The 14310-nt window shown below is 38.8% G+C and overlaps 1 protein-coding gene across 17 annotated transcripts in view; it reads right to left on the bottom strand.

The window, feature by feature from the left end:
- Positions 1 to 14310, bottom strand: part of HHLA2 (HHLA2 member of B7 family) — a 72357-nt gene that overhangs the window by 34591 nt on the left and 23456 nt on the right. For 6 of the 17 annotated variants that reach the window (XM_074362976.1, XM_074362993.1, XM_074362968.1 and 3 more), the window contains one exon: positions 8698 to 8773. The exons of the other annotated variants lie outside the window; for them this stretch is intronic. In XM_074362976.1, the coding sequence (XP_074219077.1) occupies positions 8698 to 8736 (39 nt within the window). In that variant the 5' untranslated portion in view covers positions 8737 to 8773. The remainder of the gene's footprint in view (positions 1 to 8697; positions 8774 to 14310) is intronic. 17 annotated transcript variants of the gene reach the window in all.

The following is a 14310-nucleotide window of genomic DNA, read 5'->3' as shown; positions in this document are numbered from 1 at the left end:
AGATATGGATCTAAGAGTGAGGAGGGATTGATGTGTCTAACAATTACAACTGATTGACCCACTCTCAGAATTTCAATCAGTGTCCCTTTAGTGTCATTCATCCCCCCTTTTAGCTCTTAAGGGAAGTCTGCTTTTACCATGGACAAAGTGTGGTTCTTCTGAGCGAGAAGCTAAAACTGGTCATTTGGGTTCTTCATGCCAGGGGGCAAATAGCAGAAAAGTGGGATACTGTCCTGACTGGGACAAGTGACCATGCCTCATAAGGGGACCTGCAATTACTGCTGTACAATTAGGAGGAATATAATAGGAACTTGGTGGGTCCCTTTTTTTTTTTTTTATGTTCTGTGGAAGAGGTTAATGGGAGGCTATTGCCCCTCAATAGGCAAGACCACCAAGAACTAAAACAGCTCAGGAATCAAGGTTCAGGCTACCCTGCTAGGGAAACAGCTGAGGGACTGGACCAAGGTGAGATCACAGAATGGGTAATAGAAAAAGGAAAATATAAATAGCTGGTTTAGGGATAAATGGCAGAAAGAATGACTATAGCCTGTGTCATGACTTAGAATAAAAGGTCTTCTGTTCTTTTCTATTCATACTGTGTGCAGAGTGTGTTGTTGGTGGCAAAGCATTTCTTTTGGACCATAGACTGAAGCAGAATTTGAGGGGGAACATCATCTAAAGCAGAGCTACTCAAACTGGGGGGTCTGCTGGCTGGTGCCAGTCTGTGAGCTGTTGATTCCTGGTTCATGATAAAAGTATAGACATTGAGAATAAGTATTTAAAATTACTCTGTCAAATTAGGATCAAAATCTCTGTTGTTGTATGTGTGATAACAAAAAATCGAGGCTTGTACTTCATGTTCTTTTTAACTTCATTTTTCTAGCAATTCACTTTTATTACACCTTCCTGATGAATTTATCCATGACAGATTAGAAACAAAAATTTACTGTTCCTTTTACTACAGATAGTTGAGAAGCACTGATTTTAATGAGCATTGGCTTTGTCAAGTCTGTTATGACTCCTGGATGTGGCAGCTGTGTAGGAAAACTGTCTGGTTCACAGAACTTTAGCCAGTATGCAGTGAGGAGGAGTGGCAATAGATATGGTCCCAGATACTCGGAAGATAAAGGCAGCTGGGAATTAGAGTCATAACTAGAGGGAACAGTGGGCCAAGGAATGTTATTCAGTGCTTGTAGGCATGCGGAAAGAGGGAGAGCGGGGGGTTGGGGGGTGGGGTCAGGACAAGGGCTAGGGTCTAGGGAAAGATTAGAGGGACAGAGCTGAGAAAAGGAGGAAGTACCAGACGATAGATTTGAGAAAGAGGAGAGTAGATGAGAGAATTTCTATTTCTCAAAGAAGGTGGTAGCTAATCTGTGGAGAGTAAGGATTGGAAGTCAGCACAAGGAGAAGCAGAATCACCATTCCACAGTATATCAGGCTCGGCTGGACATCACTGCCTGAACAGATGGGGACATGGGCAAAGATACCTCACTTTGAAAAATCTTCCTACTAGCATTAGTTGGTATCTCTCTCTCTGCCTGAATTTGCCAGTGTCTTTACTGAACTCGGAAAAACCCCTAGGAGAATTTCTGGTTATACAAACAAATAGAACCGAGCAGAGGCTGACCTTCCAGGAAACAACATATGGACAGCAGTTGCAATGAGAATCACCACCCGTTAAAAGCATAACATGCTGGGCAGCATTTCTGGGACTAGCGCCATCTTTTCTGTGGCTCACACTCCCGACAGGTAGACCTGCCAGGGCTCCAGCTTCCACAAGGTGATCTCATCCTTGGGATCCCATAGCATCAATTCTTTTCACCATAGAAGCAACTTCCTACTGTTTCCTGGGTTCCCTACTATCTTCTATTTGATTTTCCTACTTTTCTATCACCTGGTTGCCTACATTAAATTCTCTCTGTTGTAAATACTTGAAGTGGATGCAATTTTCCCAGAAAGACTCTATCTGCACTCACCCTAGTCCCTGTGGTACTATAATTAAAACAATTTCTCTGAGTATATTGTAGAAATGTCTATCCTTGACAACTTTTGGAGTCCCTAAATGAGCTCTCTTATTTCTTTTGTAAAGGCTACCTAGAGTAGGAAAGCCAAATGGTAACTATCTGCCCCCATACCTTCAAAACAGTTGATCAAAAGCGATACAACATCCTAGGATATTTTCAAAGGCTTAAAAGATGTACATGTGGATATTCACACCTTATTCCCATCCAGTTCCCTGGTTTAGCCATTGCAAAAATTGATGACAACTGATTTTTTTCCCCAAAATATATCAAAAAAGGGAAAGAAAAAAAAAAAACCATGACAACAACAACAAAACCCCAACAAACAAAAAATAGACTATAAAGGCTGGCTCATCAATTTAACTCCTAAAAATTTTATGTTTGATTTGAGCCAAAGATTTCTGCTTGTCTGACTATTTCCTGAGCCCTGATTACTGCACTGCCTTTTGCTCTCTGACCACACCCACCTCAAGTCTGCAATCACTTGCCTTCAGCGTGATTCCTAACTCTGCTGAGTTTAGGGATCCCATTTTCACTGCATCTTCTTTGCAGTCCTGGGCAAGGAAAACAGTTAGCAATGTGCATTTTAAAAGAACTCTGCAGCCTGGCTCAGCAATCTGTTTCTTGTGGGAAAGAAGATTTTTCTGAGCTCCAACAGCAGAATAAAATGAGAAGTAGGTAGGCCAGACTCATACATATATATCCAAACTATTGCTTTTTTTTTGGTTTGTTTACTTAATTCTTTTAAAAACTTTTTTTTAAACGGAGGTACTGGGGATTGAACCCAGGACCTTGTGCATGCTATGCATGTGCTCTACCACTGAGATATACCCACTCCCCACCCCAATACTTTTTTTAGTTCTTGCAGACTTTGAGAGCAAAGAAAATCCCAGAATGATAGAGGAGAAGGAATTCAATGTCACCTCCTGTAGGACAGCACTCAGCAATGGTTTGTACTCACCAGGCCATCAAACTTGAAATTAAAGCTGGCTGCCTAGGCTAGTTCATTGAATACAGGCTACCTGGTGAGTACTATTGCAATGATTTCAGCAGATTCAGATTTCTGAAATTTCCTCTGAAAATGTTTTCTTCACTGTATCCTCTAAGGCATGTATGTGCTGAATTTAAATTATTTTTTTAAATTTAGAGAACAATAATGAAAAGGAAAGGGATTGGGCCATGTAGGGTTGCCAGATAAAAATCTAGTTAAATTTGAATTCAGATAAATAACTAATAATATTTTAGTCCGGGTATGTTCTAAACAATATTTGGGACATACTCATAGTAAAACAAATCACTCACTGGTTATCTGGCATTCAAATTTAATTGGGAGCCTTGTGTTTCTGTTTGCTAATTCTGGCCAACTCTGCAGGTGAGGGCAGTTGGCATTAGCTTCTTTTAATATAAAGAAGACTTAGCTGCATTTGGCAGGAACTATAAGGAAGTGGCTAAGAACTAAGGCTGTAGAGGGAGATTGCCTAAATTGGAATCATGTCACCTCCACTCAATGACTGTGTGACCTCAGACCAGAACTAGCCGCATCATTTTTGGGACCAGAATGCTTCATTAGCCTCCATTCTCTTAATTTTGGCAACAACTACCTAGACACTCAGCTATGTACCCACAAGGAGATGCCAGGTTGCCTGAGGGTGAGAGGCTGATGAGATATTTGGCAACCACTCCCGTGAGCTTCTACATTTCTGTCCCAGAGGAAGGGGTAGGGGGAACCTCAATGCCTTTTACCCCAGTAAGGTATAACTTATATAAGGCTAATTCCAAATACTACCTTCCTCTAGATGTCATCGTATGCAACCCACCATCGGGATCAGTTAGGGGTTTCAGTTTTTGATAAGAAACAGAAAGGAACCCAGAATAACAAGCAAAATGTGGATTTAGGGGGAAGGAGTCAAAGTTGCTCACATGATTCAAATAAGGGCTGCACAAACCAGTTTCAGGAAGGACAGGAGCAGGAGCAGTGTAATGTCAAAACCCAGCTGCAGAAGCCTGAGCCCACCGCACCAGGTGCCTCCTTGAGACGGCCTCATCTTTCCTGCCTTTGTCAGGTTTCCAAGTCTTTTGGGAGGACCAGTTTGACTCCAGATGCTCCATTCCTGGATCAGAATGATTAGGCACAAGGACTGAAATCATGACACAGCCAGAATCTCTGAGGGAGTCGATATGAGCTGGGCACACACCCCAGTTTGAGTCTATTGTAAGCTTTGCCCCAGCAACCTCGTTAGGATTCCATTATAAGAAAATAATCAGAGATGTAATAGGTGTTTGGACAAAGCTTTCTGTTACAGTGAAGAACTGGAAGCAATTCAAATGTCTAATAAAAGGGGGAAGATTAAAATAATGATATGGAGAAATAAAATACGGTATGTAAAGGTACATTATTGATGAGGTGATTTTAAATGCTGGATTGATATTTAATGTTATGAGAAGGTCCCCTATGAAATTTATAATGCAAGTCAGGATCTTACGATTCCTTTTTGCAAAAATCTGGCAGGAAATACACTAAAAAATTAAAACTCACTAGTCTCATCACACAGAGATCATTTTGTTCTTCATCGTCAAATAGTTTCCATTCTTATGTGAGTCTGGAAATTATTTTTTTAATTCAGATTTCTAATTGCTTATGAATCAAGTTGCAACATCCCTTTCAAAATGGCTGTTCTTAGTTTCTTTAACTAATCAAAAGAAACCAGCTAACTCAGTTTCCCAAATGCATCATGCTTAACCCCACCAATTGTTTCCCTTGTCATCAGCATCTGTGATTTCAAGATCCACAGAAGTGCCATGTGTTTCGTGAGATCTCAGTCAACTCCCAGTGATGTCACCTGCCACCACGCTTCTCTACATCTTGCTTGTATCACTCATTAAACCCTTTCACAGTTTTCTGTGGTTAATTTCAAAAGCACGGAACAGTTTTTAAATTTCACACTATTTTTGCCAGGGTAAATGAAGGGAAGGGAGGTAAGGAAGAAGGGTGCAGAAGCCGAGAACAGAAGAAAATAGGAATACCTTGAACTATTCTAGTTTAAAGATGCTGGAGGGTAAAGAAAATGTCGATAATTAAAATGCAATGTGATCCCTGATTAGGTTTCTTGTCAAAATACTGTGATGCCTAAGCTGCTGGTTTATGAATCAAACTTTAAGAAGTAATTATCTAAAGGGTATTTTGAGGACTGCTGGAAAAAATGAACTATATATTATTTAATACATCAGTGTTTCGTTCTTCAGTGTGGTAAGGGTTGGTGGTTATATAACTTCATTTGTAGGAGATTTGTATTAAAGTGTTTAGGGGTACAATGTCATAATGCTTGTAACCTACTTTCAAATGGTTCAGCACTAAGGTCATACACATATATATGTACTTGAGAAATAAAGAAAATTGAGTAAAATATCAACTGATGAATTTTGGTGTAAGGCAAACAAGTGTTCACTGTACTTGTACTTTTTTCTGATTTTGAAAATCTTCAAAATAAAAAAACTCTGTTAAATGATAAATAAAAATAATGCATGGCCCTAAGCTATACCCTCACAGAGGTTGACTGAGTACATTTGGAGTAAATTGGAGCCTAAATTTTAACAAACACTCCAGAAAGTTCCACGACAGGTCATACAGAGATCACATTTTGCAAACAGTGTTTTAGGTTTTAGTGGAGGGTACTGTTTGCTTGATGATTCACATCCTTGAAATGGCGAGGGTCTCCAGGTTTGAAATGGTATATAAGAAACTCTGAGATCTAAGTTTGTTTTGCTAGCAGCCTCCGCCATCCTCTTGTTTCTCTAATAGCCTCTTTCCTTCCTTGGGCATCTTCCTCCCCATTCACAACATGAGAAGAGACTGACAGAGGTGACATCCACCGTCCCTTCCCTTTCACAGGCTGGCACCTATATTAGTTCTCTATGCTGCGTAACAAATACCACAAATTTAATAGTTGAAAACAACACATATTTATTATCTCACAACCTGTGTGGGTCAGGTGTCAGGCACAGCTCAACTGCGTCTTTGGCTCAGGGGGTCAGCCAGGGTTGCTCCCTCACCTAAGGCCTGGAGTCTCTTCCCAAGCTCACTGACTATTGGTGGAACCTGTTCCTCGCAGCTATAATGCTGAGGCTCTCAGCAACTAGAAGCCACCCACCATTCCCTGGCCCCTGGTCCTCTCCACAACATGGCAGTTTGCTTCTTCAAGGCCAGCAGGAGAGTATCTTCCCTGCTTCAAGTTTCTGACCTTCTGTTAAAGGACTCACTGCTTTGGTCAGGCCCACCCAGAAGACCCTCTCTTTTGGTTACCTCAAAATCAACTGATTGGGACCGTAATGACATCTGCAAAGTCCCTTCACCCTTGTTGTACATCAAGGCTGTGTCATATTCACAGGTCCAGCCCACACTCAAAGGGACTCATACAGAGTGTGCACACTAGGAAGACTTTCAGGGCCATCTTGGGGTTCTGCCTATTACAGCACCTGTGGTATCTAGCCTCTAAGATGGTCCTCAATCATCACTCCATTTCTTTGTATTCAGACCTTTGTATCCTACACCGTATCAGGTTGGTCTGTCTAACCAATAGAATACTGTAGAAATGATATGTTACTTCTGAGATTAGGTTATAAAAGAACTGTGGCTTCATTTTGGTATCTCTTGCTTTTTGCTCACTCACTCTAGGGGAAGCCACCTGTCATGCTGTATCAGTAGCCTTTGTGGAGAGACCCATGTGGCAAGTAACTGAATCTTCCAACAAACAACCATAGGAATGAGCTTGGGAGCAGTTTCTTCAGCCTTAGATGACTGCAGCCCTGGCCAACATCTTAACTGCAATCCCATGGGAGACCTGCAGCCAAAACCATCCACCTAAGCTGCTTCTAGATTCCTGACTCTCAGAAACTGTGTGAGATGATAAATGTTTGTTGTTTTAAGCTGCTAAATTTTGGAATAATTTATTATGCATCCGTAGGTAACTGATATGACACCTGTCCTAGGCCTGACTAATCCAGGAAGAGTGAAATATACCTGTGTCCATCTTCTCTAGTAACACAGAAGAAGCACAAATGCAGTATGAGTTAGTAAGAGGAACAGACAGCAAAGGTAGGTTGGATGGTGCAAGGGCAGCAGTGGTGTTTTTTCAACCTCTGGATCCAGTCAAGAGTAATTTAGCGCCATGCCTGTTATTCCCAGTATTATGAGCCAATACATTTTTCCCCCTTTAAGTTCAGAGCCTTCCAAAGTACATTTAGTCCTGCTGAAAATATTTTGGTCCTCTTTCCATCCAACAAATGAGCATAAATTTATACTGATATGCAATGTAGTCAGCCCAAGGACCGTAATTTGTTTCTCTTCCCCATCTCTTGATGGCTATGATTAGGCTGAAATCTGGTTTCTGTCACTTGCAACCAGGAGGTGTTCCGACTCAAAAAGCCCTCTGAAGAATTAGTTTCATGCCTCACTCTGGTCATTTTCTTTTCTTATTGCATCTTTTCCTCTGAGGCCATATTGGCTGGCCCTGAACCATATGTTAGGTCATGCTCCTCAGGTTCCTCAGAAATAAGTTCTATTTATTTGTGTTTCTAAGAAAGTTCCTATGGCATTTTCTCTCAGGAAAGCCTTAGCATGCTGAGAATCTAGTGATTTGACTGAATGATCTACATTTATCCAGGATAAATTTCCTCTATAGTGTATGTATGGCATTTTGCTTCCTAACTTAGCTAATCAAACATTCTCTGGGTACTGAGCCAACTGTTCATGCTGAAGCAGCCTGAGCAGTCATTGTGAAGTGAAATACAATAAACAAATCCCACGCATGAATCAAGCTAAGATTCTGAGTTCTAAGATGCAGTTTCTCCATACTTGCCACTCTCAGTGCAAAGGAGTCTGTAGAGGCCACATACTGAACCCACTGTTCATTCTGCTTCCTCCCAATTGTGAACCACAGCAGTGAGTTTACACAAACTGGAACCTCTCTCAGTGAGTCCCCTCACCCACAGAATAATCCTACTGTGATTTTTCTCCTAAACAACCAGCACCACTGCCAAAATGTGAGATAGATAATGCATTTTTAAATTTATAATCATTAAACAAAGTCGAGAGTCCTACTCCTAACTGCCCTTCCCCACATAATTCCAAATTATGCCATTTCCCAGAATAACATAGTACTCAGCGTCTAAATTCACCTCAACAGCATTATTTCTTACCACATCAATTTCTTTAAGTTAGCTTAGTGACCACTCACAAAACTTACCCCTAAAAAAACCTTTATTTGAATAATCCTATTAATGTTGTTTGCCCTTTGGCTCAATACATTCAGCATCCAGGAACTGAGCTAAGGGAGCTCAGAGAAATTGGCATAAACAAAAACTTGCATTTTTTTCCCCCTAAACAAAGTTCTCACTCTACCACATTGGTTAGGATCGGAAACCCTGGAATCAGATTACTTGGATTCAAAGCTCAGCTTTTCCCTTTAAAGCCATGTACCATTGGCCAAGTTACCCAACTCTTCTCTGTCCATTTTACATCTGTAACATAGGGATAATAATAATATCCATCTTGGAATCACTGTTATAAGAATTATATTAATGATACTTGAAAGTACGTGAAATACTATCTGGTACACAGTGTTAAGCAAATAGCCAGCACAGATCACACTGAACTCTGATTGTGTATCTCCCAACTTACCATGGGAGGTACCCTGTCATCATTCAAAAGAAGCATCATAATTGCGTCTTCTGCACTGTTTGTACTCTTCTACATGCTGTGTGGATGAAAATAGATTAAGGTAGTCTCAGAGTATTGGTACACCATATGACTTAAAAAAACAGAACACAAATCCTCTTTGTAAGAAGATATTACCCCTAGCTGAAAATTATTTCTGTATCATGTAGAAAATTATTTCTAACATCAAATACAATGTCTGGCACAAAATAAAAAATAACCAGGTACTCAGAGACAAGATAATAATCAAACAGGCAGAAATGATTGAAAATAAAACTCACAAGTACTTCAGATGTTGGAGTTTTCAGACACAGACTTTATAATAACCATACTTATTTTGTCCAAAGGAACAGGACAAGATAGAGAATTTTGGTAGAAAAGTGAAAACCATAATAAAGTACCAAACAGAAATTACAAGAGCTGGAAAATAATAATTGAAATTAGCAACAATTTAATAGATTGATTTAACAGCTGTTTAGATAGTCAAATGGTATTAGTAACCTGAGTATTGATTGGTCAGAAAAAACTATCCAGAATAAAGCAAAGGGAAACAAAAGAATGGAAAGATTAGGAAGAAAGGTAAGAAACAGAAGATACAGTGAGAAGGTGCAATACAAGTGGAATTCTAGGAAGAAAAAAGAAAAAATGGGCAAGAAGAATTATCTGAGGAAATAATTTGAGGAAATAATTTTCTAAAAATGAAAGACATTAATTTATAGATTTAAGAAAACAAAACAACTCTAAACACAATAAATAAAGAAAAAACAACTGGGTATCTAATAGCAAAATGTTAAAAACCAAAGAAAAAGAAAAATCTTAAAACAGTTGGAAGTAACAAAAAAAAGACAGACTGCCTTCAGAAGAGCAATAATTAGGCAGATAGCTGACTTTATTAATAGAATTAACAAGAAACCGGAAGACAAAGTACTAAATCTTCAAAGTACTAAAAGAAAATAAGCCAACCCAGAATATAAGTCTAGCAACATATATTTCAAGAGTTGAGTGAAACAAATAATTTTAAGACAAACAAATCAGCATTTGTAGCTAGTAGATCTACACTAAACGACATATGAAAGGCATGTTCTGCAGGCAGAAAGAAAACTTACCAGGAATCCCAGATTTCGAAAGGAATAAAGAGCAACAAAAAGGTGAATTTAAATAAGTAAACTGATAATGATGATGACAGCATTCAGAATATAGACAAAATTAAAGGACAGAATTAAAAGGAATTTCAGGTTCTTGCATTGACCATGAAGAGGGTAAATACCAATTTATATAAGGATTTGAGAACTAAAAATGTATGTTATAATTTCACAGTTAACCAGTAAAACAGTTGCAAAACAATGTGTGGCTTTCAAGGTAGTAAAAAAAAAAGAGTAATAAATGTGTGGCAAGGACCAGAAAGAAGGAAATGTTGGAGGGAAAAAAAACACCGTAAGATAAATGGGATGAATTGAAAGCATGAAGCAAGCCAGACACGAAACAACTCACGTACAACCAAGAATTTTAAATCATCACTAAATTTGCATGATTTCAATTGCCTGAAATTCTAACCCAGGCAAAAAAATTCTAAACAGGAAAAACTAAACCATTAGGTTTAAGGATTTATACTTAGGTAGTAAAACTAAAGAAAAGCAAGAAAAGGGTACCGTAAAAGTTCAGAAGAGGTTTCCTTTAAGGGAGAGACAGGTGGTAGTAACTTGGAGGGGACGTGAAGGGTTAGGAATGTCTCATTGCTTGGCTAGCCAGGTGGTGGTTACCTGATGGGCTTTTGTTTTGTGCTGATTCATTCAACTATATGTATTTTGTGTACTTCCCTGTATTTATTCTATTTCCATGAGAAATAATAAATGTATAAGGGATATCTGAATGTGCCGATATGGTGTAATCTTCAGAAATACATGGTTAAATAAAACAAGGTTTGGAACAGCATACATAGTGTGATCTTGTTAGTGTAAAAAAGCTCACAGGCTTATATACATGCTTACATTCAAGACATACATAGTAAATTTAATATGGCCTGCTGCCTCTAAGAGGGGAAACTAGGACTCTGCTAAAGTTTGTGGAAGAAAAGGGCTAATTTTCATCTATATGCTTTTACTGAGAACATAACTTTAATTTTTAAAATAATAAAAATTTTCAAATCTATCAATCAAATTTGAAGCCAAAATAGGCTTACCATTTGATGAGATCATTATTTTCAAATTAACAACAGCATTTTGAAATCTTAACTTAAATCTACAATGTATAAAATCTAGAAAAATTTTAAATCATTGCAAAATTTGTTCAAAAGATGGGTCAAATTTTTACAATCAAGAAGAGAAGAAAAGTGGCTTTCATTTTAAACAACAGCCATGAACTGATTATCTTTCCATTTCTCTCACACAAATGGAGCAGAGATAGGTATAGATAATTCATTTTCGTTTCAACTTGTTTCGAGAATGTTGGTAGAAGACTTTCGTCTGAATTATAATGGTGTGCTACCAAAAATAGGAAGCAAACTTAGGGTTAACTGAAAGGCTGAATTTACAAATCTGCCATAAATTATGAAATTGTACTTTAGGCTTTCAGTCATATGAACAGAGGACCAGATTAGAATCCAACAATATGGATAATCTGTGTTGTTAGAGCAATTGTAACTAAATGTAGTATACATTTCAGGAATTTAGCAACAAATGAAAGGATAGCACCTATTGTCTACAAGGTCTGAAGAAATGAGCCATTCAGGATTTCTGGGTTAAAATAGCAGCTGAACATGTTTCTGATCTTGTTTTTTATTTTAAGTCAATAAAAATTTAGGGAATGAATTTTTTTTTTTTAAGAGAGAATGATACAAATCAGAAAAACAGAAGAGGGAAAAAAGTCAGCAAAATTTTGGAAGCTGGAGAAATATGGGCAAGAAGTAGCTAACTTAATAGACTCAAGAAACCTAATCTCTAGCTGGTACTGGAAATGTGTGAGAGCCAGCCAAGTGATACCACAATGTGCTCAAAGGCACAGGAACTGTCTTTGGGACTGGTAGTAAAAGAAAGGCTAAGGTAAGGAAATCTTCTTGAAAGCTATTTCTTATAGCTATCCCATGCAGATGGGCTGGGCCCCCTCTATAATGCACTGCATGTTTGTGTCCCCCCAAAATTCATGTGTTGAAAGTCTAATACCCAATGAAATGGTATTGGGAGATGGGGCCCTCCAGATGGGGTTAGTGTCCTTACAAGAAGAGAGCTAGCTTCTCTCTCTGCTCTCCACCACGTAAGGATACAATGAGAAGACGGCCATCTACAAACCAGGAAGTGGGTTCTCACCAGACTCTGGATCTTCCAGCCACCTAGTTCTTGGACTTCCCAGCGTCCAGAACCATGAAAAATAAACACTTGCTATTTAAACCACCTGGTCTCTGGTAATTTATTAGAGCAGCACAAGCACACTGAGATATCCTCCCGATTAACAGGTGGGATGTCTAGATTGATGACACCATGCACATGTTAAGAGGTAAGAGAAAACTGTAATACTCACATCATGAAATGTCTTGGGCAGAGAGGACAGCACCCAAGCTGGCCTGGAATTGGCTTAAGTGTCTTGAGAGTTAGGGCGAGTAGGCCTGGTGTTTACCATTGTAAGGGGGTGGAACTATGGAAGAATTCACTACTGGAGTTGTTTGAACTTCCCTCTGGTGCCAAAGGAAGGAGTTCCCTGGCTTTCTTATCAATTTTCCCAAATAGGGGGCATAGGAAAAGGAATAAACTAGGCCTTAAAAGCTCTCAGCAGTCAAAGATTAAAAAAAAATGGAGTCAGACCCTAGTACACTATTTAAGAAATTAAACGTTCCAGATTCCCTCCTCTACTCCACTCTGCTGAGCGATTGCCCCTCCCAATTCTGACAAAAACCCAGAAACTTGTTCTCTGGAGAAACTAAAAGCAAGATGTCTGAACTAATGATATTGGCCCAGACTAGAGTTAGGAGAAGGGTTAGGACTAAGTGATCAAATGTATCCCTGAATACAGAGATCCGCCGCCCACTCCCAATCTACATCACTCTACAGTGAACTCACTTGATAAGTATGGCCCATAGTTCAAGCTCTCAGAGCCTCAGAGGAGCTTTTTAGATGCCCCCATTCTCAATATTAAGCAAACATTTAGGTATTACCAGATATCTGAGGGAAGCTCCTATCATGGAAGATAGAAATGAAAGAAAAACAAAACAAAAACTGATCTCCTTCATAAAAAAGCATCCTGAAGTAAATAATGCAGGAGTGGGGGAGGGTGAATTCAACAAAACCAAATGAAATAAAAGTATCAGCATCCTCAGATAAATAAGAAAATGATACATCTATAAAAGAGGAACAGGATGCCATAAAAATTTAAGAGAACAGAAAAGAGCATAGAACCGAGAACCTAATAGAAATGAAGTCATTATAAGATAGATACGTCTCCTAGAAAGCAGAGCAAAAAGACAAAGAGGCAGAAAATAGGAGAAAAAAAAATTGGATGACCGCCCCAGAAAATCTGTGGGGGGTGGAGAAAGAGAAAAGAGGAAACAGAAAATAGGAAATAGAAAACAAACGAAAATTACTCAAGAAAATGTCCCAGGTGTTTGTACCCCTTAATTCCCTGCCCTTAACTCGCCCCTCCCCTACTCCCTTTCCCCACTGGTAACCATTAGTTTGTTCTCTATATCTGTGAGTCTCTTTCTGTTTTGCTATATTCATTCATCTATTTTATTTTTTAGATTCCACATATAAGTGATAACATATCGTAAATCAACAATACTTTCCAGAAAAAATAGAAAATGCAAAATTCTCCCAGAACAATAGAAAGTGAAATGCTATTACTGAAAAAAGTTTACTAAATAGAAGTAGTAGATGAAAATACCTGCACAAATATATTTCAAAACACTAGAGGAAAAGAAGATTCTATCAACTTCCAGGAAGAAAAAGCAGATCAGAAAGGATGAAGAATTACAATGGCTTTAGATTTTGCAACAGTATCACTGCAAGCAAGAAGAAAATGGAGTTATGTCCAGAATCCTAAAGGAAAATGACTTGTAACCTATAATTATAGCCAAACTCTCAAACCTTGTGAGGGGAGAATGGTGATCTTAAAAATTTTTTTACTACCCATTCTCTTTCTCAAGAAGCTACCGGAAAAGTGTTCCAACAAAATGAAAGTATAAACTAAGAAAAAGGAAGACATGGTACAGGAAAGAAAGTGAGTTTCAAGTAGGAGAGGGATGAAGGAATTGCTAGGAGAGTGAACAGATTTCCCAAGATGCTAGCTGGAGACTAGACCAGGTTGGGGCAATGAGAGTCTATTAGACATGCTGTAGGATGTAGGACTATGATCCCTACTGCTTTGGTGTATTTTTTTTTTTAAACAAACATCTGGATGAATGCCCTGGAGAATCTGGTCCCGATAAAAATGTGGTGATCTTGGCAATTTGCTGGTAAGTTTCCTGCTCTTTCCTCCAGGTCTTGCTGCCAACATTGACTGTGGACATATATTTCATCCCACTGAAGTTTCCTGCTTTGATTTAGTTCTGAGAGCTGAAACAAGGCCATGGTGAGCTTAGAAGCAAGAAAC

Source organism: Camelus bactrianus, chromosome 1 (assembly GCF_048773025.1).
Source record: "Camelus bactrianus isolate YW-2024 breed Bactrian camel chromosome 1, ASM4877302v1, whole genome shotgun sequence".
Classification (NCBI taxonomy): domain Eukaryota; kingdom Metazoa; phylum Chordata; class Mammalia; order Artiodactyla; family Camelidae; genus Camelus; species Camelus bactrianus.
The sequence above is the reverse complement of the archived record's forward strand: the minus strand, read 5'-3'. Positions and strand labels throughout refer to the sequence as shown.